Source organism: Asterias amurensis, chromosome 8, assembly GCF_032118995.1.
Source record: "Asterias amurensis chromosome 8, ASM3211899v1".
Taxonomy (NCBI): domain Eukaryota; kingdom Metazoa; phylum Echinodermata; class Asteroidea; order Forcipulatida; family Asteriidae; genus Asterias; species Asterias amurensis.
In genome coordinates, this window is record NC_092655.1 from 14342194 (window position 1) to 14369411 (window position 27218).

General features: G+C 38.1%; 3 protein-coding genes across 3 annotated transcripts in view; 2 read left to right on the forward strand and 1 right to left on the reverse strand.

The window, feature by feature from the left end:
* Positions 1-626: 626 nt before the first annotated feature.
* Positions 627-4760, forward strand: LOC139941250 (gonad-stimulating substance-like). The gene is made up of 3 exons (XM_071937732.1): positions 627-752; positions 3008-3235; positions 4622-4760. The coding sequence occupies exons 2-3, from the start codon at positions 3010-3012 to the stop codon at positions 4753-4755; spliced, it is 360 nt and encodes a 119-aa protein (XP_071793833.1). The 5' UTR covers positions 627-752; positions 3008-3009; the 3' UTR covers positions 4756-4760.
* A 2815-nt stretch (positions 4761-7575) lies between these two features.
* LOC139940593 (uncharacterized) lies at positions 7576-21789 on the forward strand. The gene is made up of 11 exons (XM_071936925.1): positions 7576-7845; positions 9602-9760; positions 11311-11466; positions 12095-12280; positions 13257-13434; positions 14851-15040; positions 15611-15717; positions 16572-16726; positions 17481-17656; positions 19060-19258; positions 21206-21789. Exons 1-11 carry the CDS (start codon positions 7719-7721, stop codon positions 21754-21756), a joined length of 2184 nt encoding a protein of 727 aa, XP_071793026.1. The 5' UTR covers positions 7576-7718; the 3' UTR covers positions 21757-21789.
* A 718-nt stretch (positions 21790-22507) lies between these two features.
* The window catches only part of LOC139940953 (transient receptor potential cation channel subfamily V member 5-like), a 31136-nt gene continuing 26425 nt past the window's right edge, over positions 22508-27218 (reverse strand). Inside the window, exons 13-14 of the mRNA XM_071937358.1 lie at positions 26864-26995; positions 22508-26119 (exon numbers count right to left, since the gene is read on the reverse strand). Of these exons, the coding sequence (XP_071793459.1) occupies positions 26027-26119; positions 26864-26995 (225 nt within the window). The 3' untranslated portion in view covers positions 22508-26026. The remainder of the gene's footprint in view (positions 26120-26863; positions 26996-27218) is intronic.

A 27218-nucleotide genomic window follows, 5' to 3' on the forward strand; every position in this document is an offset into this window, starting at 1 on the left:
CTTTTAATGGCCCCAGCCCAGGTTGTGGTCAGGTTTGCAGCAGATCCCAAAATGCCGAACTAAATGCATTAATTCAACGTTGGATTAGAGTTGCCTTTTCCCGGTAATCATTCTGATTACAAAAATGTCTTTTTCGTTGAAATCAAATCTTTTGGGAAACCTTTTGTACCACCAACGTCTTCGTAATTTCCGCCCGTTATTCTCAGTGCTATGAATTCATTATTCATAAACTATACCGACTGATAAAATAAATAAATAAATGAATACATAAAGACTAATAAGTAGTGCGTGGGCCATGATCTGGCCAAAATGTTCAAGCCAATCAAACAGAATTAAGAGAGGTATGAAATATTGATAACTGTGTGCCGTAAACTGAGAGGCGCGTGTCGCAGTTGTAATTAATTGGTGATTACAGTGCGGTGAGCTGGCCCTACAAGTTTGACTGATGGTAGAGCAACTCTCGGATTACCGCCTCCAGCAAGGTTCTGAACCGGGGAACGCATTTAAACCCCCCACCTGCCTTGAAACATCCAGTCAGGTTGCTATAGATGTGATGAATAACCAATTGGATTCAGCAGGCTATATAAAGAGATCAACTTGTCTCACAACTTCTTCACATTTGTTGGCGGTTTGCTACTGTTGTTTACACAGGGATCTCTGGTGTTTATACTCAAAAGTACTTAAGTTGAAAACCGGAGATCAACAGCACACGGAAAGGAGCCTCTAACCCGCAGTATTCCAACGAGATTCGGGTAAGTTTTTATAAATTCAACTCCGACAATAGAATTTGCAATTCTCGTGTGTACTTAAAGAAACACGTTGCCTTTTGTAACCTTTTTATTATAAAATGCACATGGTTAGAAATTAGATGTTTTAAATGTAGAATACAAAGTCCACACAAATTTGCCTCGAAATTGCGTGGTTACTTTGCGAACTAACACGGTCGGCCATTTATGGGAGTCAAAAATTTGACGACGAGGTAAAAGGAGAACCACACAATTTCGAGTGATACTTGTGTGGATCATTATATTCTACTTTCCAAATATCTTTCTAAACATATTCATTTTATAACAAACGGTTACAAACGCTTTTCAAAGACCAACTCGTCCGATCCAAGGCAACGTGTTCTTTTAATTAAAAAGTTGTTGTGATTTCGTTTCTTTCACCAGCAAGGGGCTAGATAGCTCAGTCGGTAGAGCGTCAGCACGTTAATCCGGAGGTCGTTGGTTAGAGTCCCACTCCTTTTGTTTTAGTTTAAAAAAAAAGTGTTCCGGGTTGCAAATCGCAGGGGGTTCCGGGCTTATGCACTTCAGAGTCAGGCTAACCTTGTTATCGATTTGTGTATTTTGACTCGGATTGTTCGTCACTGAGTCACCGTGGTCAAGTGGTTAGACTGCAGGACTTGCATCACAAGGTTGTGGGTTCGAATCCCCAAGCTAACCACTGATTTCACAATGACTAGAATAAATATTGTCGTCTAGTTATTGAGTCGTAATTTCTTGATCTGTGCAATCCATAATCATAGATGTTAAACCAATGTTTGTGAGAGAGAGAGAAATTGGCTGTTGCCAGCTTGGTGTTTATATCCCCTTAGTGGGAGTTTGCCGAGTTCCCTTGATGGGAAGATCATCTTCACAAACAAACAAACAAACAGACACAAAATGCGGATCATATTGACTAAGTAATCGGTCAGCCACGCCCCCACGTCCCCGAATATAATTTGTTTTCTGTATACATGTACCTCAACATTGCCACTGTCGTAGTCATTTTCAATGTGGATTTTTTTGTCCTTACGAGTCGATTCAAAAACGGGAATCGATAAAAGAAGAAACATTATTGATGACGGTAATCTATGCTACAAAACAATTGCGACACTACTGACTTTATGTGCAGAAACAATAGGTCGGTGTCACATTTGAGAATCAAATGAAAGAATTGATAGTGCGGAAATAAAGACACTTACTCCCACAATCTGTAAGTAAGTAGTGGTTGGTCAGGGTGCCTTTGGTTATAGCGGCCCCATCCAGCCTATGGAACAAACTCCCTCCAGAAATCAGCCAGTCTGACTCAATACCGACATTCAATTTTTTTTGGGTTAATACTCAATTAAAACTGTTATAAAAGCTTACATGGTAACGAGCAAAGGAGAGCTGTTAATAGTATCTGTGAGAAACGGCTCTCTCTGAAGCAACATGTTATATTTTGAGGAAGAGGTAATTTCTCACTCAAATAACTAATAATCGGTGAGCACACAAATTTGTTTTTGGATGACAAATTGAGTCAACATTTTCCTAGTTTTTATTTATTTTATGTATAATATGTTGGGACACACCACAAGTGAGAATACTGGTCTTTGACAATATTACTAAATGTGTCCAGTGCCTAAATGACTTTCCAAGGTGTATTGTTCCAAGATCATTCTGTTGACGTTCTCATTCAATTAAAGGGCCAGGTTTTTCGTATAGTTCTTTGTAAATGCTTTGCTTTATTGTTAATGTGGACAAGAGTGGGGTTTGAAACAACGACCTCCAGATTTATGTGATTTTTTTCAGGCCTATATAACAACGTTGTTCATTGTCCCTCTCGTTATAAATAATTTAAAAACAATTCGAATGGTTTCCCCTAACCCCCCCCCCCCCCCCCCCGTCCCCGTCGGTAAGATGTTCTGAAATTACAGTCACTTTTGTTTGTTTAAAAATGAAGGTGTCGATTCGTAAGATTACAATCGACAGAAATGGCTGGAGGAAAAACATATAAATTGCAAACATTGTCGTATCTGTGAACTTCTTGTTTTTCAGTTTCCACGAAAAGCCAATGAATATCTAAAATCTGAAGTCCCTATCAATGATTGAAGTAACTTTGGTTTTACCATATACACCGATGGGTAAACCCCAAATTACTAATTCATTATCCCCGACGTAAATTTCCATCTATCACCATAAATAATTGACGATTTTGAGTGCCGAGTTTGATTAGTTTTTGCGTTCTTTCCTTTGACTGCCGCCAGAAATGACATCGTGCAGCCACCAAATACTGGCCTTGCTGTCAGCCGTTTATATTTTGATCTTCTTCTTTGGGGGTCTACCAGCCGTCCACGCCAGAAGTGATCATGCGAGTGTCAAGCAGTACTGTGGATTGGAATTCTCCTACGCTGTGGTGACGGCTTGTGGGGAGGCTAAACGATCAATACGCTCGGCTCCCTTTTTTGACATGTTTCCAGTTTTCAAATCTCCAGGTGGGTGTGTTGTTTGTGAGGCACGGGACACGTTTTGGGCAGCCAATATTGCTTAATAATTGCTTGCTTAGCATAAATGAACAGGGGCCAATTTCATGGAGCTGCTTAAGCAAAAAATCTGCTTAAGCACGAAAATAGCTCGATTATTTTTCACATGTTACTGGCAAAAATTTCATGCCATATACATTGCTTGTGACTGGTAATTAGCTGTTGTTTACTTAGCATAACGATTGAGTGGAGTCTTGGCTGGTAATCTGATTTTACTAAGCAAGGATTTTTTTGCTTAAGCAAATTTTTGTGCTTAAGCAGCTCTATGAAATTGGGCCTAGGGCACCAGAGAAAATTGTCTATGAGACACGGTATTGTGGCTGTTTGTTGTTTGTTGTGCTTAGCTAATTTTTATTTTATTTAAGCAGCTCTATGAAATTGGGCCCTGTATTCTGACTTGGTGATCAAAACTTATGCATAAAATAACAAACCGGTTTTTGTTTCAACTGGTCATCGAAGTTGCAAGAGAATAATGAAAGAAGAAAAAAAAATACCCTTTTTGCACTTTGCATAATAAAAGGCTTCAGCCGTCGTCTTTTATTATTTGAGTAAGAATTTACCTCTTTCTAAAAAAACTACGTTACTTCATCAGAGAGAGCCGTTTCTCTATAAACGCCTCTCCATTGCTTATTGCCAAGTAAGTTTTCGTGCTAACATCTATTTTTAATAATCACCAATAGTGTCCAGTGACTTAAGGCCTAATAACCTTCTGACAATTTGTTCGTCCTCTCATTTTGCATTTTCTTCACTCAAATAAATCGGACACTTTCAGAATTCGGAACAGAGGTTTGACTGCTTTGTAATGCGCAAACTGTAATTTCTTGCTTACCTGTGAAATACGATTATGCTTAAAGGCAGTATTGGTAATTACTAAAAATAATTATTAGCATAAAACCTTACTTGGTAACGAGTAATGGGGAACTGTTGATAGTATAAAACATTGTGAGAAACGGCTCCCTCTGAAGTGACGTAGTTTTCGAGAAAGAAGTAAATTTCCACGCATTTGATTTCGAGACCTCAGATTTAGAATTTGAGGTCTCGAAATCAAGCATCTGAAAGCACCAACTTCGTGTGACAGGGGTATTTTCTTCTTTCATTCCAACTTCATTTTCGCAACTTCAACAATCGATTGAGCTCAAATTTTCACAGGTTTGTTATTTTATGCATATGTTGAGATACACCAAGTGAGAAGACTGGTCTTTGACAATTACCAATGGTGTCCAGTTTGTCTGCTATAATAAGTACGACAATTCGCTTACCCGTTAAGCAGCTTTCCGAAATGTTGGCCAAGGGTATCATGGGCTTCCCGCTTTTTAAAACGTTTTCTTTTTCATGCAGAACGGATACCAGCCGACTTCGACGATTCAAGCATGATCCATGTGCGAAAGAGGCAGGATCACCAGGGACTGGCCACCTTTTGCTGTACCAACGGATGCTCCATTAGTCAACTAACCAACTCAGGAATTTGCTGAGAGACCCCCGCCCCACCCCACCCCCCACCCCACCCCCACCCCCCCCCCCCAAAAAAAAAGGAGAAGAAAAAATGACAATATAACTTAAATATTAACTTTATGACCACCACCAAATGTCAATTTAAACCACAAGGGATACTTGGCGAGTAAAACTTCATTAATTTAGGGTTGAACACAGAAACAAAGCTAGAGTGGGATTTGGACCTGCGGTCTCCGGAATTCGTAGGTCATACATACTTTTTTACAAAATTACTTTGTTCAACCGAATTAATAACTACTAAAATATAATGACATAAATTAAAAGTGTTTTAATTTCTGGTTTTACCCAAATACACCGATGTGTGTTAGCACTGTATACTCAGTACTTACCCGAGCCATGTGAAAAACTTGGGTATAATTTTATACCCATGATTTCTTTTCCACAGAGCTCGGGTTAAAAAATATTGAGTAGACAATGCACACACATCGGTGTCTATGTGTAAAACAAACAAATTATAATCTTTATCCCCGATGCAAATTTCATATTATTAAATAGTAGTGTTAATTGCTTTTTCAATAACTGATAACATCAGTCAAATTTAACTATTACAAATGAAGACATTAATTAAAAAAAATTAAAATAATTACAAAGTTTTTAAAGAAAACCCGGATATGGCCTTGTGCCACAGAGTAAAGTATTATGTAATAACACAAATGAGGTTATGAAGAGGTGAGAGCAGTTAGACACCAAAGAGGACTTTCAAGACGTACAGGTCAGCATTTACCCCGGATTCAATGGTCGATTTCATAAAGATAACCCTAACCTAGGACTAGTTTTGGGAGCAGTTAAACACTTAAGGTTGGTCCTCAATTAGATAAGACTACAGTCTTCCGTTTGTGAAATCCAGCCAGGATCCGATGGGAACTGACCCATTTATGAGTCAGTATGACCCGGAATTTGTGTCAAAATCACCCGGTAACGGGTCCAACTGACGCGTTTGACCAGTTTCCGTGTCAACCTGACTCAGAAATAGATCAGACCATCAAAGGACTCTAAATCTTACAATGACATTCTTTCCGTTCAGCCTTTTATAGCAATTGCTTTTTTTTAGGCTTTTGCTTACATCTTTATACAGATGTATGTATAAAGATTACAGATGTATGTATAAAGATGTAAGCAAAAGCCTAGAAAAGGCAATTGCTATTTTTTTTATGAATACGGTCCATTGCATTGGTAACATTGATTCAGAAAGACCGTTTTGATATAGATGACGTATTGCCTGAACTGTAATGTTTTGCATTGTAGACCCAAAGTATGATTCTGATATACTTATCTCAATGAGTTTGGTCCCAAAAACTTTAAACCGATAGCACAAAAAACCACCTGCGATTTCCCTTTCCGCAGTCGAACAATAACTAAATATCGGTGAATTCAATTTAGGGTGGTATTGACACAAACTCAAGTCAGTCCCCGATGTTTTGTTACTGCACTAATAAATTGCCGCTGCCGTTGTGCTTTTCAATTGTGATTTTTGTTGTTGAAAATATTTGAGGACTGCAAATCTAAAGTGCAGAAGAAGAGAAAGATGTGCGTCCCGGATGTATGCCCTGGTAAAGTATGTGACATTACTACATTTGCATTCGTGATGTTGCGAGTTTCTTGTTTATGCCTCTGAAGAAGGTCCGGTTTGGATCGAAGACTAAGGCCATCTACCCTAATCATTATCTATTGTGCAATTTATGTATTCTTTAATATGACAATAAAAGAGGCAGACGAACTTTCCACACCAAAAACACACTTTGTATTTAACGTTTTTCCTTAAAGTAACAAGGAATGGAGCCCCCCCCCCCCTGCGACTGCTGATGATGTAGGCATACACTTTTCCCAAACGTCACCAGCCTTTTATATATTAGATATGAGCTAAATTTCATAAACCTGTTAAGCAGAAAATACTGCATGACAAATTTATTTGCTAAACAAACATTGGGTGGGGAACCAGTCACAACAATAAGCTGATATAAAAGTAGTTTTGCCTGGTAACTGTTTTTTTTTTTAAGCAGTCAATACTTTTCTGTGCTCAGCAGGTTTTTGTACTTTTAGGCTTTATGAAATAATTGGGCCCTGGTCACTATTCGGTTGTGTACATTTCGGTTGTGTCTATTTCCCAAACCGAGAAATGCACTAATATTGTCCGCCATTTCTATAAAAAAATCGTTGTCGAGCTCTCCCAGCTTATGTAATTTGCAATGGCAGTTCATCTTAACGCACACCCAGTCACACCTTCATGGTCTCTGTTTTTGTATTAGTTTGTGGAGAGCATGCAACGACTGTTTAGACCCAGTAATTGGGGCGCTCCTTTAAACAATTTGTGACATATTATGCATACGAAATGCAGATGCAATTTTTTATTGTGGAGGAGTAGGCCTACACCGCCCCAATTACTGGGTCTAGTCGCTGCCCAATTTTGAATTTCCTTTCGCTCTCTTCGAATGAGAAGATCTCTATGGAATGAGTTTGTAAAACACAATAACTGAAAGGGCGGGAACTTCGGCAATCGTTTTCATTGTGTGATGCTGGCAAGTTTATAAGCGCCTGTCTTTTGAGATGGGTGAAAGGTTCACATTCTTTTAAAGCATTAGCTGTTCCTTCATTCATTGTCGACCAATTGCGTGTGGTGTGTGTGTGTGTGTGTGGGGGGGGGGGGGGTTCTGGTTTTTTGTTAGGGTGAATACTCCAAGTAGGTCAGCTATTCCTTCGTTGATTTCCCATCAACTGATTATGCAACTCTATTGTGCGGTCACCATCAAGAATGTCCCATCAAATGTGGGTATAAAAACCCCGTACCCAAACGTTCTCGGTCATTTCTGTTTAGGGCGTAGCTCGATTGAGGAGTTTTCTTGCGTTGTATTCTTTCGTAGTTTTTTTGATAGTGTAAAATTATTATCAGTCGGTCTGAAGCAATTTTTTGCAAAGTGTACGGGAGATGTTTTTCTACGGTGGTATGGCTAGGCTGCTCTTCGGGCTCGTGTTGGTGGTGCTGCTCGTCAGAATGAGTAAAGCGGGCTTCGGTGACGACATTTCACAAGACAACGAAGATAACAGATTCGCAAGTAAGGATAATTTTGTTGTTTTCTAATAAGAAAGAAACATGAATTTGACGCCTACTTTTTCATTTGTTTTGACGAAAATCTGTATAATCTCATTACTCATTAAATGCACAGGACAATAATTGGTAATTACTCAAAATAATTGTCAAGTTGGTAACGAGCAATGGAGAGCTGTTGATAGTTTAAAAAAAAACATTGTGAGAAACGGCTCCCTCTGAAGTGACATAATGGCATTTTTAGAAAGGGGTAATTTCTCACTCAAATGATGGCCTTTTATTATGCATCTGAAAGCACACGAAGGTGTGGAACAAGGGTGTTTTTTCTTCTTTCATTATTCTCTTGCAACTAGCCTCGATGACCAATTGAGCCCAAATTTTCACAAGTTTGTTATTTTATGCACATGTTGGGATACACCAAGACAAATACCAAACGTGTCCAGACATTTTTTTAGCCATAAGCCATCAAGTGAAAAATGGCGGTCAAATTCGGAATTTTCCCCAATTCTTGTATTTATCTTTAAATGAAAATATTTTTCAATGGGTCGCAGTAAGTCTACTTGAACATTGCTGCTTATGGCCCATGCAGTCGCCAATGCAAAAGATTATTTTTCTAAGTCTTTTCCAAGATGGGACGTATGGGGAAAAAATAGGGTCTGACGTTTTGGGAAGGAGTGGACCAAAATCTATTCTACTCCAAATCTCAATGTATTTTACTTTGTATAGTGATCAGGCCTATTTATTACCTGAATTATTTTTTTGATGTTAATTTTTTTTACTACATGAACAAAAGTGTAATGGCAGTTGGAATTGGCAATCTTTCCACAAACCACTTGATGATAATATTAAAGGGATGGTACCTTTGTTAATTACTCTAAATATTAATAACCATAAAAAAAACGTACTTTGTAAGAAGCACATGCAGCTGTTCATAATGTGTAACAATTTTAAGAAACAATTCACTTCCAAGATATGTGGTTTTGGAGAAAGAGGTTCAAAAATATTTCAATGTGAGAAACGTTTCTGCATGAAGTGTTTCTCAGAGAGTATATTCGAATGAGGCGCAGGCCCCGGCGGGACCCTTGCCCGAGTTCAGGGAGAGTCCGCCGCAGTACTGCAAAGTGCGTACTCGGAGGCATTTTAAGGCGCAGGTTGATGGGGGCCAGCAGCGCTCCGTTCCCCACCAACTGGGCAAGGCGACACGGTCCGATACCATAGCAGGATCGACGAAATCTTAAGAACGCCTACCACCTTTTGAAATGAAATTTCTACGGGTTGGTTTTATTGTAGACCCACTATCCACACTATTATATGATTAAATCAATCAAACTGTTAACAAAAACAAAGTTGTACTTTGAAAATCGCTTTCAGAGTTGGAATGTAGTCAATAGAGCTTGTTGTTTTGACAACCCTTGAATTTTGTTTTTTATCGAATAGGCCTTTAGGAACAATACAAAATTTCAGTTTATGGTGATTAAAACTGATATGTTTTTCAATAACTTCATTCCTTCGAAATAAACATCGTCCTCAAAATGCTATTATAGCATCCAAACTAGTTCGCGTTGTCTGACTGTTTTATTTGCGTTCAAGAAGTTGGCGCCTAGTTACTGTAAATTTTTTTTTATTGATTATGTTGCAAGCTACTGTTTAATGTGTCCTTGTGTAAGGATGTATTGACTGTATTTAAAGTCATTGAGGATGTCAATGTGTAACAAATGTCGTATTGAATCGAATTGAATTTCTTGTTTTCTTCTAATTAATAGATATGGGGCAAGTCACAAAGGATTCCTTCGATGTCGAAAGCGGCGTGGTGACCCTGCAGCTCAACGTGCAAGACACTGAAGGGATCAAAGAAATCTGGATTCTGGACTTCCAACCTTACAGATTCAATATAGATGCAATGCCTGTCAATGAGCTGGACGGTAAGTTAAATAATTATATCAAGGCCCAGTTTCTTAAAGCCGTTAGTGTTGAGCCGAAAATTCTGCTTGGCAAATTTCTTGGATAAGCCCGAAATGAACGAGGTCCCAGTCGCAGCAATGGTAACTGGTGGTGTTCTGGAGGGTAACGTATTATTTTGCGAAGCATAAAGTTTTGTTCTAAGGACGTTTTTTTGTGCTTTATGGAATTTGGCCATGGTTGAGTGACTCCTGCCTATATAGTTGTTTGTGTTAGTTCTTGTTTTTCTGTTTACAAGCCATTCATTGACAAGCCCTGTGTTTTCAAAAATAACATTCCTCGGCGTTATCCAAGTCATTGTAGCTTCTGTTTACGAATGTTAATGCGAAAATAAAGTTTGATGTGAATTTAAATTGAATAGTAGGAAAGAAAAAAAACTCTTCTCGCTGAGAGTGCAAAATGTGCTGCACCTGTATTAGGCCTATTTTCAGACTATAAAATAATTCAACTTAGCTTGACGTTAGTAATTTCGAGAATGAGCATTGATTGCCGCAACGACAGGAACCCAAGTGCGCCCTCAGTGTTCAACTGTCCATCCAACTTTGTGATTTGCATAATGTAATAAAAAATAAAAAACTCACGCGCTTTTCCATAGGTCTGTGAGTAAGAGAGAGCATTATATTTTCTGTGGGTATTTCTTTCTATTTCGTTGAGAGAAGTGCCTCCTGGCCATGCTTCAAATAATGTTTATGTTGGAGGGATAAGATCCCAGAGCTCTCTGTGAGTATTCTTTAGCGTTTTACTTTTCGTTTTAGCGGGAAAATATTATCATTTGTAGTGCTACTTTTGAATCGGCGAATTTGTAAACTTGTGTGTATAGCCAGCCTTGTGATTGTGTTTTAACTGACAGCGTTGCAGAATTTTATACCCAAACCGAAAAGTGCACCGAGAGTCTTGTATTTCTGTTCAATAGACGTTTAACAAACTCAAAGTACAAAACTGAATGTTTCATTTTATTTACTACAATACAAACCTATGAACATTTTGGACTCAATTTGTCATCGAAATTGCAGGAAAATAATGAGCGAAAAATCACACAAGGTGCACACATTGTGCTTTCAGATGTCTGAGGAGATTCAAACATTTTTGTGAGAAATTACCTCTTTCTCAAAAACTACGTTAGACCTACTTCAGCCAGGGGAGTCGTTTCTCACAGTGCGTTATACTATCAACAACTCTCAACCTGAGATGACTAGAGCAAGCTAGTCGAAACGTTGAGACCAATTCAGAACTGACTCCGCAGCAGTACAGTTATTACGATCCTATAAGCTAAAGTCGTAGTCCAAGTCTATTTTCTATACCATCCGCCCTGGTAATAGTTAAAAAGCAGGACAGTTCTTTTCAGAACTGAGAAGTCTCCCAAACCTCCGATTATCTACTCCACGGCAGTAGAATAAAGCAAGACAGTTCCCTAAGAACAACTCTACCTGGCAAGTAGATACACACACATGGTGTTACCGCAAAACCAAATATACGTAAATAATTTGTTATTATAATCCGATGTGTGTTACAGGACAACTAATGATGGACCAGACGAGTGAATGTTCAAGTGTGTACGAGACAGCATCTTGGAATGACTACTTCAATGATACGTACTTCACTGATAAGGATTCAACAGGACTAGCCTCAAAGAAACTCTTCACTCAGTTCACTCGAGGATCACTAAATGGTAAAAACTAATCCCTTGCGTTTCACGCCTCACCCAGGCCACAAAAAACCCCACAGCACCCTTATGACGTGGTGTCCTCGGTCCACTTTCATAACGCCTGTAAGCAAAAAAAAAAGCATTTTTATTGTTGTATCTACCGTCTTTATGTCAATGCATTTTACTGTTGCATCTACGTCTTTATGTCAATGCATTTTTGCTTTTGGATCTACGTCTTTAATGTCAATGCATTTTTACAGTTAGATCTACGTCTTTAATGTCAATGCATTTTTACAGTTAAATCTACCGTCTTTATGTCAATGCATTTTTATTGTTGTATCTACCGTCTTTATGTCAATGCATTTTTGCTTTTGGATCTACGTCTTTAATGTTAATGCATTTTTACAGTTAAATCTACCATCTTTATGTCAATGCATTTTTACTGTTTAGGATGCCCTGTAAGGGTCTTGTGTTTTTTTTCATATTTTTGAATTGTTGTATTTCCTTGCTTTTTACCAGTTGTTAGCTTTTTAGTCATTGACTAATTATTTTTCTTATGCGCTCTTGACATTTTATGGAATGGGCCCAATATAAGTCAATAAATTTATTTATTTATATTTATTATATTAATTTGCAAACTCTGTGATTCCAGGAGATGGTTTTCGAGACAACAAGATCACCTTCACTGGGGATATGGGGTTATTCTTTACCTGCAAAGACTCTATCAATGAAGATTTCATCTGGCAAATGACGGACATTACCGACGACGAAATCGAGTATCGCACCAAACTGTACACCACCAATGTCAGACCAAAAGACCCACTTGTATCTACTGGAGGTAATAAACACAACATATTTTTTTTAAAATCAATCTAAAGTAGTCTTCATTTAAACTTATTATGCAAATTGATGCAGGAAAATCTGGGGTGTTAAAAAATGGCAAAGTATGGATACTCGAAAATAATTGAAATTATTGTGATTTTGACACCCTGCCTAATGTTAATTTTGGGGTATCTATGTTTGCTAACACATTGGTGGCAATTTCAACACCTCTGGTTTTGCAGTGAACTCTATTTTTTCTTTTGAGAATGCCAAAAGACATTACTAGCTGGGTTGGACACTCGTTCATCCATTTGATGCAGAGGTCTGTGGTCTGCCATGTGAACTGTGTCTCCGAGTAGGGGCCCATTAGCCTTTTTGAGGTATGGCGGATGTGATGAGTGTACTGTTTGGTTTGGCCGATACATACAAATTTACCCAAACATTATAGTGTGGTACTATTGTGTCCCCCATATCTAAAAATGGCTCAGAGCAACTGAGCAAATACTCACTGCCAACTTAGGATATCTAAGCAGTAACCTGGGCCCACTTTCATAGAGCTGCTAAGCACACAAACAAATTTGCTTGGCATGAAATTTCTTCCTTTGCTCAAAAAAGGATTACCAAACAAATTTCCATTTGTTGCATATTGCTTGTTACTTATATTCAGCTATTGTTTGCCTATCCTGAAAATCACGTTGAAATTTGGTTTGTAACCCTGTTTTTTATCAAGGAAGAAATTTCATGCTTAGCAAACTTTTGTGTTAAGCAGCTTGATCTGTGAAATTGGGCCCTGCTAATCTCAGCCGTCTTGTCCTAAACTTGGTGCCAACTCTTAAATAGTCCACCATAGAGCTCCTGGTTTGTGTTATGCCTGTACTAGTATATCTGTTTTATATGGACACTCACTGAAACACAAAGCATTGTTTTGTATAACTATTATCGCTGTGAAAGTCATCCCAACTTTATTTCTAATCTGATTTTATTTCTTCCAGGAATATCTTTTGTGCAGTCGCACATTGAGTTGATTTGGAGACTGTCTCGCTCCGTCCTGACAAAGTTCCTCATCAGTTCCACTGCTCTTATCAGACCCATCCTTGAGTTTGCACGAGTGACTGCCGTCTACGATGCCCTGGATAGAGCTGTCCCAACACAATCTGCATTACACATAAGGTACAAAATTGTTATGGGGGAACGGTTCGATGGTTTTTGTATAATGTGAAAGGCCTAGAATTTCATCTTCGAACATGTTGAAAAGGGCAAGCAGTTTTCATTTTGCAAAGGGAACTTCCTTTGGAAAAACCTTAAAGTAAATGGGAAGTTTTTAAAGGGCACCAGGGCCTAGACCAGGGGCAAGGAGGCCATGGCATTTTGCAAAGGGCACTCTATTGGAAAAAACCTTAAAGTAAATGGGAAGTTTTTAAAGGGCACCAGGGCCTAGACCAGGGGCAAGGAGGCCATGGCATTTTGTAAAGGGCACTTCCATTGGAAAATCTTAAAGTAAATGGGAAGTTTAAAGGGGTCACCAAAGCCAAGACCAGGGGCAAGGAGGCCATGGCATTTTGCAAAGGGCACTCTATTGGAAAAACCTTAAAGTAAATGGGAAGTTTTTAAAGGGCACCAGGGCCTAGACCAGGGGCAAGGAGGCCATGGCATTTTGCAAAGGGCACTCTATTGGAAAAACCTTAAAGTAAATGGGAAGTTTTTAAAGGGCACCAGGGCCAAGACCAGGGGCAATCGTGGCCATGACCTCCACAGCCCGAGTGTAGTTCTAGGCCTGATGTGAAAATTTCAGTTCAAAAGTAGGATTTTTTTTGAGACGGCGAAAAAACTCTAACACAGTTTTTGTCCAATCGGGAAGAAAAGTCCCCAATAGGAAAACACAATCCGGGAAACTTTACCGCGGTAACGCTTCTCGGATTCAAATTTAGGGGCAATATTGTTTACATGACCACATTAAGTTAAATGTTTCTGAAAATGCTCTTTACTATCGAAAGCAGATGCAGGCTTCTAATCAAAAGTTTGTTTTGCCATTGTTATTTATTTTAATTTTATTTTATTTCTTCGGACACAAAAAAAAGCAAAACAATAAAACAAGTACAGGCCGTCCAGGGAAGGGCACAAAGTCCAAAAACTGTCATCAAAAAAGATGTGCTCTCCCAGACCTAACTCATAAAAAGTACACAATATATACTATACATTAAAAATTCTTAAATTGCAGGAAAAGTTTAAACAAAAGATGGCAAGTAAAAAGCAATACTACAAGGTACTTTTTCAAAATGTCCACAGATTCACAACAAACCTACAGGGCCCGAAGACATTGTTATGAAGTTTACTCTGTTTTTTTTTCTGGTTGGTGTTTATGCTTTTGTCTGCTATTTTTGAGCTTTAAGTATTGCGGTGGTTTCTGTATTATATACAGTTTAATATTTGTTTTCCTTTCCATCTTTTGTTTTAATTTTCACTGTGATTTCTAGGAGGGCACATCTTTTTAATTTGCCTTTCTCTGGACAGCCTCTACTGCCTGTATAACCACATTGTATTTTGCCAAGTATTCAAATAAAATAAATATTTGATTTCCCTTTATAGGTTCCGTACTGTGGTCGACTCTGATACCCAGATGTTATCTTATAACACGGACAGTCTGGTCTACGACCCCGATAATACAAACCATGGCATCAATGCGATTGACTATCAACCAGACGGTACTCTGGATGCTGCACCGGACTGTGAGTTTAAACTTGATGAAGGAACTCAAACCCAGCTACAGTGCCAACAGGTTTGTACAGTTTCATTTAGGGAGCTTTTGTTTTTGACGACGGATGGTTCTGTGACGATAATAATGACATTTAGTGTCATCTGCGCATACATCGGCTGTAGGTACAGTTTCATTTTAGGGAGCTTTCCTCTTTGACGACGGATGGTTCTGCGACGATAATGATGACATTTAGCGTCATCTGCGCATACATCGGCTCTGAGGACGGCATCCCTCAATTTCTAAACTGTCATCACATAAATACATTGAACATAATCGAAACCCTTATAGGACTAATGTCGCACGAGGAAGTTTACATACAGCCAGGTCCAGGCAGTCCCCAAGAAGACAGGGCATTCACATTTGAATGTTCACATAATCATTCTTTGGGATCGTAAGACAGTTTGAAGAATTACTCGTGTTCTACCGAAATGATCCGTTGCAGTTGGCTGGAAATTTGGTTGGTAATCCTGTTTTTATAAAGGAAGAAATTTAATGCTAAGCAAGTTTGTGTGCTTAAGTAGCTCTATGATATGGGTCCCAGATCTGTGCCTCTAAATTTATATATTTATTTACTTTTCACTATTCTTCAAGACCTGGGAGTTCAAACTGGTTCTTGATGTGGATACATCAGGTCAAGTTGATAACAGAATACCCGTTGATGCCAGTGGAACATTTGAGTTTTACTTCACTCTCTATGGGTAAGTTTTTCATCTGATCCTAAATTTCATTTTAAAAAAACCCCCATCTATACAGATGACTGATATTTAAATTCATTCTGCTTTAAATAAGTCAAGAAAATGTGTATAGCATACTTAAAGACAGTGGACACTATTGGTAATTGTCACATACCAGTCATCTCAATTGGTGTCTCTCAACATATGCATAAAATAACAAACCTGTGAAAATTTTGAGGTCAATTAGTCATCAAAGTTTTTAAGATAACTATGAAAGAAAAAACCATCTTGTCACACGAAGTTGTGTGCTTTCAGATGCTTGATTTCAAGACCTTAAATTCTAAATCTGAGGTCTCAAAATCAAACTCGTGGAAACTACGTCACTATGCGATTTCTGCAACATTAAAATGAATGTAGATTGATTGATTGATTGATTGATTGACTTTTCAAAGCAAACACTTTATTCATACACAAAATGTACAGAATTTACAAAAACATAGAAACTAAAAATTGATTGATTATATCATAGAGCAATGAACAGATTTTTTGCTCTATATTCTTATATATGTACTGTTTATCCTTTATAAAAATATTGTTTTTGTGTTTTTGATTTCAAGCCCTACTTTGTATTTAACTGGATTGCTTTAAATGACATGACTTTAAAAAAAACGTTTGTTGATTGCCGTTTGTGCTTTGAAAGTTTCCAGCGCCTGTGTTTTTTGGGCCCCAATATATTTTTTAGGCTGCAATTTTTTAATAAATGTCCTCTGTGTATTGATGTTTTTTACCTGCCTGCAATATGGTGTGAATATGATTCAATAATAGGCATAATAATAATAATAATAAAAATACTAGGATTTTGTTTAACCCAACTACAGATGTGAAAAGACCAACAATGAGTTTGATAAAGCCACTTGTCAACAAGTGGGAACGGATCCAGCCAAGATCTCTGCTCTGATTACAATCCAAACGACGGTGTTTATTCAAGATATGGAAGACGACCAAGTGACCATCATCCTACAGTCACTTACTGGTAACTACTATCAACATTCAATTAATAAAAAATATTTATTTTGGCAAACAATTTATCAAACACATGTACCCACATTAAAAATATTTAAGAAAACAAAGTAAAATAGTTCGGTGCCCAGGAGAGAGTAAAAATTAACAAAATAACTATCGCCAAAAGGCGTACGTCTCCTGAAAAGGCAGAAAATCTGCTGGGTAAAAGGTAGAAATTTGGACTTGTTTTATGGCTACTGACTGGCACCCCAGAACAAAGATATTTACAAAATAGGGAGACAGCCAACATAGGGCTAGGTAGCTCAGTTGCTAGAGTGCCGGCACGCTAATCCGGAGGTCGTTGGTTCGAATCCCACTCTAGTCAATTCTTTGTTCAACCCCAAAACTCATTTAAAAATTTACCAAGTCGGTGTCCCTTGTGTTTTATATTGATATCTGAAACAAAGTCGCATCCCCTTTAGGTGATCCCCTGGCTGCCGCTTCCCAGGTTGTATCGTAATTTGGGTGTGATCCCAAACTATTTTATTGTGCCATGTGATATTTGTAGTATATTGTTGCGGTTTTAATTTATACGGTTCATGTATATTTTTCTGCTATTTTTTAAAAATCTGTATTTTAATGTGCAAAATGAGAAAGCGCTGGGCATGATGAAAAAAAAGAATTGAATTGAATTGAGTTGAAATATTTAAATCCTTGAAAACAAATTCAAATAATAAAGAGGTCATCCAATTAAGAACTCCCTCTGATATGTATCTAATCAACAGGTGCAGAAAATGAAGACCTGAGTTACGGGACCGGTTCCAGAGGTGTGGCTCACAAGGAGATCGTTGACCTCAAGGTCAAGTTCTCACCAGCCTTGCTGAGGAAGGACTATGATCTAGATCTACTTTTGTTCATGGTGTGCAAGGGGGAAGAGTACGCCAGCGATACTTACGCCCAGGTAAATATATATATTTTTTCCCCCGATTAGTCTGCCAGACTGGTGATGTTTTGGGGAGGATGGTCTTGCTTCATTAAAGACACTGGACACTATTGGTAATTGTCAAACTAGCCTTCACAGTTGGTGTATCTCAACATATGCATAAAATAACAAACCTGTGAAAATTTGAGCTCAATCGGTCGTCAAAGTTTCGAGATAATAATGCAAGAAAAAAACACCCTTGCCACCTGTAGTTGTGTGCTTGCAGATGCTTACTTTCGAGACCTCAAATTCTAAATCTGAGGTCTTAAAATCAAATTCGTCGAAAATTACTTCTTTCTCGAAAACTACATTACTTCAGAGGGAGCTGTTTCTCACAATGTTTTATACTATCAACCTCTCCCCATTACTTGTTACCAAGTAAGGTTTTTTGCTAATTATTATTTTGTGTCTGTATTAAATTTGTTTGGGGAGAATGGTCTTGCCTCATTAGGTGCCAGTTTTTGGACAGTCATGCAGTGAGAATCCGCCGTGCGGAATCCTTAGATTTTTTTTAAAGGTCCACACTCCAGACACATTTTGACTTATTGACTAATCCGCTTGGTTATGCTTGTTTTCAATACTCTGTTTTTTGTTTTTTGTTTTTTTTTGTTTACTGCAAAGTAGAATGCTGGGGATCATGACCAAATTTCATAAAGGACCGAATTTCACCAGCCACAACAATGCAAACTTAATGTAATTTTGGCTGGTTACCTTGTTCTAAGGGATACTATTCTGTGCTCAGCAACTTAATTGACTGAGGGCATATGTGCTAGAAACCTCTCCCTCTTTTTGTATCATCTTCTCCCTTTCCACACCCACTTTCTATCCCTTTTGGGCGTTTATATTTGTCTTTATATTTGTGTAACTTATTGTATGGATATATAGAAGATGTGACCCATGTTTCATTCAAACCGCCCTCTGAAGACAAAACACTGTTCACGTCGTGTTTCGCCGGGCAAAAAGACGCGTTTACTTTCTAGCTGGCTGCCAAAACACAGCACAGTATAAGCGCGAATCATGTTATGGTTTTCGAGTGACGTCAGAGGTCACATCGTCTGTATTAGGGAATTTTTAATGTGCTTATATTACCATTTGCTTGTTTGCTTTAAATTGGCCCATTTCACTAATTGTTGAACTGTAAAGCAACTTGAGGCTTGCATAAAAACTCTATAAATCCATTTTGCTAGTCAGAGCTCTGCTTCTCAATGGGCTCCCCTGCAGTATCCTTGTAGATTCAGCACGAGTATCTCCTTTCTATTTGTAGATTGTTGGTAATAATGTAAATTTATATCATTGACTGATCTGGATACTGCGTACAAATTAATCAACTTGAAACTTAAACTTGAAATTATTCAATTTTTTTTCTCCGATTCAATCACCAGGGCTGTTTAGAGGCACCCTCGTCAGATCGTTACGTCGCCCACCGAGATGGTTCATTTAGTTTCATACCACGGGTAAGCAATGAAAATGGCACAACACTCCTTGATGAATACAACTCCAGCCATGTGGCAGAGGACACGTATCAACCATTAGAGAGTCAAGAATACTTGCGTGAAGATGAATCTGGACAGGCGCTGGCAGGTATGTAAATTGTAATGGAATTTCAAGCTGGTATCATTATTTTATTCATTTTGGTTTTACCTATCGTCAGCGTTTCACCTATACTACAACACGCATTTTGTGTTACTTTATGAAACTAGGTCAGTGCGCGAAGTTGCGTGCTACTTCGTGAAAACGTTTTTACCTCACTTTGACATCACTTTGACTTGAGTGCGTGCCGTGCATTACAATGGTAAAACAGAGGTCCGGTGCTACTTCATGAAAACAAAAAATTCCACAAACGGGCAAAAGTTTGAAACACTCATTAGCTAAATTAAAAAATTAAAGCTGTCTGAGCTTTGAAACTTCAAGAAATTGTAGGTCTTCATGCATTAATCAACAGAAATGTAAAAAAATTAAAATGTAAAAAAAAAATCCTTAAGCATGTAGCGTGCTACTTCATGAAAATGGTGATCTATATACACCGATGTCGGTACAGTGCTAACGCACATCAGTGTCTTTTGGTAAAACCAAAATGAATATTCTTTATTCTTTGCTTACACACATCGGTGTATATAGGTAAAAACAAAATGAATATTCTTTATCCTCGATGCAAATTTAACATCTATTATATAATAATTTTATTGTTTACCCCTTGCTTTGTTTGTGTTTTCTGACTCTTTCTTTATTCAAGTATTTCTACTTGACTGCTTATGTTACACTTAAAGACACTGGACACTATTGTGGATTGTCAAAGACCAGTCTTCTCACTTGGTGTATCTCAACATATGCATAAAATAACAAACCTGTGAAAATTTGAGCTCAAATGGTCGTCGGAGTTGCGAGTTAATGAAATAAAAAACACCCTTGTCACACAAAATTGTGTGCTTTCAGATGCTTGGATTCGAGACCTCAAATTTTAGTGCTGAGTTCTCAAAACTAAATTCGTGGAAAATTACTCGTTTCTCTAAAACTACTTGACTTCAGAGGGAGCCGTTTCTCAGTGTTTTATACTATCAACTCGTTACAAAGTAAGTTTTAATGCTAATAATTATTTTGATTAATTACCAATAGTGTCCACCTGTTCATGTGAGTTGTTAATGTCATTAAGCCTTTGAGACAGACTCTGCTAGTGCTAGAATCTAAACATTGACTGTTTTTTTTGTGGTATCCCTATAGAATATTTTTACATTTGAAATATCAAGTGGTAATATTTTACTTTTTCCCTGTCACCATTGTGGTTTGATACCGTCTTGTGTTACAGGAATTTTCTTTGCAATAGGCTGAGGAAATCTTGCACAATGTTTAAATGTCTAAAAATTTACATTTTTATTACAGAACCAGCTTCCTATAAGCAACTAACAATGTTGATAGGTTCAAGGCTGGCCCTAAACAAAGCCATTTTAACATGTTAAAAAAACAACTTTAAAAAAACATTAGGCCTAAGTGACTATTTTAAGCAATGCCATGTTTTAGGATTACCCGGTAGTGTTTATCTTGACTGTATTTACTGATTTGATATTTGAGTATACAGATAACCGTCTTTAACTACACTTGAACTCAGTGTAGTTGCTCTTAAGGTTTCTAAGCTGTATGGAATTGTTATTGATTTTAAATTGTTAGACCGCCAACATAAGGCTTGATAGCCCAGTTGAAAGAGCAGCGACACGTTACTCCGGTGATCGTTGGTTCAAATTCCGCTCTAGTCGATTTGTCTTGGTTCAATCCAAAATCATTGATTTTAAATATGATAAAATATCAGTCTTACATAGCGCAAGTATCCTCCAAACAAGGTACTTAAGGCGCTGGTTTTTGTTGGGGTGAATAAATACAAACTTTCAGAAAGATGGGTTATTGCAGTGATGGATTCTGAGACCCTATTATTTAGCACCTTGTAAGGGTTTACAAGGGTTTCGGATATGTTTATACGGATGAATAAAATCAATAAAAAATCAATTGTTTGATTTTCCTTCTCTCTACCCAATACAGTTCCTGTGCATCAGTCAAAATTTGTGAACGTCGCCCTCTCTGGAGAATCGGCCGTCTATACCATCACTACAGTCTACCGACTCGTAGAGCGGCTGCAGGTACCACTCCGTAAGCGAAGGGCAACCCTACCAAAGATGCACGACGTCATACTATCCAAGAGCGTATGGGGACGGACAAGAACAGGAAAATCCACCGGCACAATCATCGAGCGACACAGCCGGGATGTTGAAGACAGCGCGAGAGACACCCACGGTCACGCCGTTCCGTTCACGACCATGGGATGTCCGGAGGATTCGGAGCACATCCAGGAGGAATTGGACTGCAGATGTCCGGTTGGCAAAGAGTACAGCTTGAAGACATTCGAGTGTCTGGAGCCAGGAGCCGAGGTGGATGTAGAGGAGGAGACTAATGAGGTCCAGGAGGAGACCAACGATGATGAAGACGACCTCAAGAAACCAGGCTCTAAGACAGGAATGGCTCCTGCCACTAGCTGCACCTTGTGGCTCATAGTGACAGCTAACGCCATCATTGTCCTTATGAGAATGCATTGATAAGAAAACCTATTAAATTATAGACACTTACACCCGGTTCAAACGGGCACTCCAGAGTTGCGCCAAACCAAATAGATTAAGAGCGGCTCGGGTTCGTCCCCCAAAAAAATGTTGGTTTCATGTTCAAAATTTAGGCTCGGCTCATGACAAGATCAGCGTCTCGAACCAAGTTGCCCCAGAGTCGGTCCAAGCGACTGCAACAGTCGATCTTTCAACTTTCATAGTTCAATAATGTGGTTCGGCGTGACTCTAGACCGCCTGTCTGAACTGGGTGTTGAAGATATTCAAAAGCCTTATGTAATAAGGACCCTTTAACCACATGACGCAATAAGCCATTTGTGAGATACATTTGTAAAAAGTCATCAGTTAATGCTTAGATTTAAATTCTTCAGACTGAAGAGACAGTTACTCATGTCAAAGGACTTTGGGCAAGCGGTTGTAAAGCAGTATCCAGATGATTGTGCCATACACTTTTATTCGGAATTGTGCATGGGCGTTCGCTACCCGAAGTATGTGACTTAGCAAGCGGTTGTAAAGCAGTATCCAGATGATTGTGCCATACACTTTTATTCGCAATTGTGCATGGGTGTTCGCTGCCCGAAGTATGTGACTTAGCAAGCGGTTGTAAAGCAGTATCCAGATGATTGTGCCATACACTTTCATTCGGAATTGTGCATGGGTGTTCGCTGCCCGAATTATGTGACAAAGCAAGTAACCATCTCTTTAGTTTGAGCACTTCAAGTGGGTACCGAGCTTGTCATTGTCACATGTACCAGACGATATTCAAATCTAACACGCAAGTGGCTTATTCTGCAGAGACGGCCTATGCAGATCAAATTGCCTAAGCGTCTTGAAGATAACCACACTCCTTGTTGCAAATGAACAAATTACACGTTTGATAGAATCCATTGTACGATATTTATTTAATGTTTCTTGAATGCATCGTTCTTTTGAATGAAAGACATACAGTATGACAAGTACAGATTTTGAATCACAACAGTTAACCAAGTCGTACATACTAATCAAGTCCGGGATAAAAACACAAGTGCACGCTGATTGCCAGGCTACCCCATATCTTTCAGTTAATTTAAAACGGCCATTTTTGATGTATTTTGTTAGCAACAAAACCTATTTGTGATATACCACAGTTTCTAGTTGAACCAGCTCACATGAAAAACAGTGACTTCTGCCAAATGCCAAATGATCACACACAGAAGTTTAACCTTCACAAATATTATTGGCACTTGATATACAGATGAAGAGAAAATATTAACAAATTTTAAACGAAATAAATATAAAAAAAAGGTAACGGATATATATATATATATTTATAAAAAGAGGCAGCAAAAATGAAATTAAGTCTAACTTGTCACTGCCCCGGTTAAAAACTGTATGTAAAAACACAAAAAAAAAATTGAAAAAATATTTGAATATAGTTTAAAACTTTTGAATGTTCACAAATAATAAATATATAAAGAAATTTGATTATCTAGAGAAACTATTTAGTAAAAAGTAAGACCTACACTTAAGTTGTTGATTTCAGAGCAGTAGTTTTGATATTTGTACAGATGTGTTGCACTTTGTGGATGGGTTTAAATAACAGTTACCAGTTTGCACTTGATTACTCATATAATTACAATATTATTTATCAGTATGCATGGCAGAAAGACCTATAAATAAATCTTATTGCCAAAATTATCATGTACGTTGTGTTTTATTGTCTTTGTGACACAGTTTGTTGTAATGGGTAGAGACATGGGAAGGACGAGCATTCGCCAAAATGCAGTCGATGATAAATAAATGCCAGTCAATGACAGCTAAAATATATCGAGTAAACGTTTCAGAAGTTTAACAACGAGGGCGCACTTGGCGGATCCTTACAGTAAGGTGCACTTGGCTATGTAGGGTGGGTCGCACCAAACTAGTTCTCAAACATCAGAACATGTCCTTAGAAAATCGTAAATTGGACTTGGTCTGGGTATAACGTACAGATTTGGCCAGAAATGTCTGTAAATTACGGTATTTATTTAAGTTCTGGTATGAGTTGTCTGTAAACAGGATGATTGTAGCCTAATGCTAGCTGTACCTAGTTTCATCCCATTTCAGCAAATCTGTTTAGAGTACATGTACGCCGGGTACAGGGTTTGAAGATGATGATAGTGGAAAGCTTCCCTTCAAATATTACTTACTGAGGTGCTGTAGTTTTTGAGAAATGAGTAAAGCAATGTCATGAAAATACGTCTGTAAATGCTTAAAATAATTTTCGTCTCGTGAGACGAAAATTATTTTCATGACATTCTTTTACTCATTTCCCCAAAACTACAGCACCTCAGCACGTAATATTTCCAGGGAAGCTTTCTACTATCATTATCTTCAAACTGTGTAATTTTAGTGTATATCTATGGACAATGTGTATTTTGTCCTACAAAAAGTACATACATCCTTTAAAGTACATTGCCACTCCATCCAATTGCAGGATGGAATGGTCGGCGAAAATTTTGAGCAGGCTCAAAGTTCTGGAGCACCATTCCAATCAAACTCGTTTGAGCTCGCCCATGAAGTTCGTGAACAGACCGTAAAAATATACTACATCTACTGGTTGGGAATTTGTATCGTTGAAAAGCCCCACCGCTTGTGTTTATATTAGACCCCCTGAAAATTGTTTGGTACAATGTCCTCCGAAAAAGAAATTATTTTGGTAGGGCGAACTAAAAAAGAAATCATTATTTCTTTAATATTATGCTCAACACATTTGGTCTCTTGGAAATCTATGCTAGGAGCAAATATATTTCAATGTTTTTGGGAAAAAGCTAAACTTTTTGGGGGCTGGCATTAAACTTGTACATTTTGTGACATGATGTCTATAATGTTTTGGTTATTGTCCTGATCAAACATTTTAACAGTATATATTAGTGGTAATCTATTTATTCTTTTAAGCCATATTTAGGTCAATCAACCATTTTTTGTGTGCTCGACTTGAAACCATGGAGAAGCCTCCATTTTGATACCAACCTATTGGAGCACCATTCTGAAAATCATTGTAATAACCATCTTAGAACGATACTTCGGGGGGAAAAAAAGAGCCACACTATTAAACAATTTTTTAAATTTGACATTTTCCCCCCATCACTGCATTAAATAGCAAGGCAGCTCGGTGTTACGACTTCATACCGATAATGGTCCTATGATTCAATTTTCAAGATGTTGACACATATTATTTGTCTTGAATGACAGCTTTAACTAACACTGAAACAATACCTACACTTTGTTTTGCAACAACATTTTCTTTAACTACAACAGAGCCTTATTTACAATCTCACAGTATAACTGTACAAAGAGAATTATTTGAGATGCTTATAACAATTAAAGGAACACGTTGCCTTAGATCGGTCGAGTTGGTCTTTGAAAAGCATTTGGTATAAAATGCATATGTGTCCACATGCATGAATCACTTAGCCATTCTATTAATTCCCTAAGGCACTGGACACGTTTGTTAATAATGTCAAAGACCAGTATTCCTCATTGGTGTACATCCCAACATATGCATAAAATAACAAGTCAGTGAAAATTTTGACTCAATTAGTCGTCAAGTTTGCAACACAATAATGCAAGAACAAAGACCCTTGTTTCAGCATTACTTTGTGTCCTTTCAGATCTTTTATTATTCGATTGAGAAATTACCTCTTTCTCAAAAACATTAGGCCTACTTCAGAGGGAGCCGTTTCCCACAACGTTTTATACTATCCAACAGCTCTCCATTGCTCAATACCAAGTAAGCTTTTATGCCAACAATATGCTAATTTTTATGTTAATATTACATACATTTATTTTATTTTCAGGAACATTTTAATGATAAACCTGTATTATCAATATTTTCCGCCCTCAAAACAATGTATCCAGGGCGTCACAGTCGAAGATCGTAAGGCGCAAGATAGGCAACCGCAGCTCTATCTATTGTTCAAACTTTAAGTACAACATGGGTGCCATTGCGGTAAGCACATGTCTTGCTAAAGCATTGATAGCAAAGGTTATTGTCTGAACTAATCTATTGTCGCATCAAAAGTGTCGCTTACTGAAATGGCGTCCAGTGAAATTGCAGACAGAAATATTTCGAAGGGATGTTTTCTACTATCATCGTCATTAGACCGTGTTAGTTTGATGTAAATGTGATCTTCGCGATTTTGTGTCTGACCAATTATGTAACGTTCCTGTAATCCATAGCCTACATACTAACACCAAGTTCCATAAAATAACACTTGGAGGTCTACCTTCATAAAGTTCTCCATTGACCATCAACAAATTCTCGTTTGCTGTTGACGTTGTGTCGATGCTTCGATTTCTGAATAACTGCATCGTCGTGATCCTAGAAGAAAAAACAAATACGCACAGATACCTTTTTATTGTTTTTAGACTCGCCAGTGTTGGTAGCTGGTATGACTCTGCTCTAGAACTCTAAAGGTTACGGGTTCGACTACCACACTTGTAATAATTTATGCCTGTGATTTTTTTCATAGAACTCAGGAATGTACTGAGTATACAGTGCTAACACATATCATTCATGTTGCATTCACAGGAAGCATGGACTGGGCTTTAGGCTCCATCTGCCTGGGCCCAATTTCATAGCGCTGCTTAACGGTAAGCAAATTTGCGTGCTTACTGTAGCAGAAAAATTTGCTTAAGCCTTAGCGTATTTCACAGGTTAGCAGAAAAATTGGGTAGCCATATTGCGTGTTTACCGTGGATTTGCATTGTGACGTCATTTATTTTCGTGTGAAGCACCGGAAGGTTAGCATGCCTTTTCGTGTGCTTACGGTTAGCAGCGCTATGAAATAGAAATTGCACAGTAAGCACAAAACAGCCGCTAAGCAGCGCTATGAAAATGGGCCCTGTTTGAAGCTTTGTACTGAAAGGGTATTCTTTCAAAATGGCTTAGGAAACCTACACCAGTTCCTAAGCCAGAGCCAAACCAATATGTGTGACTTGGATAAAAAAGTGGTGCAGAACATGTTAAAGCCAGCCATTTATAATAACAATTATTCATTTCTTATGCGCAAGTTTCATAAAAATGTGTTCAGATTCGGGTTACAATTGTACAAGCCAAACTTACCTCATTTTCAGTCTGTATAATCATAGCCCGGTCCTGCCGTCCGTCCCACACAGGCGTAGAGTATTTATGTTGTATGCTAACCCTCACAGCCGGTGACAATGACTGCTCTAAGATCAGCACAATCTTAGCCCACTGAAATAAAAATAAAATAAAACAAATCCTTAAAAAAATAAAATAATTTCATCATAAATATTTCACCTTCATTGATACCATTGCTTGATAATTAAACTGGAATGATACTGAGAAAAGCTTGGAACATTAATTTGTTGAATCACAAACAAATGGTGTTTGAACAAAGTGTGCCATGACCCATGATGATATCATGAAACACCCATCAGTAATTTTGTAGATGCTT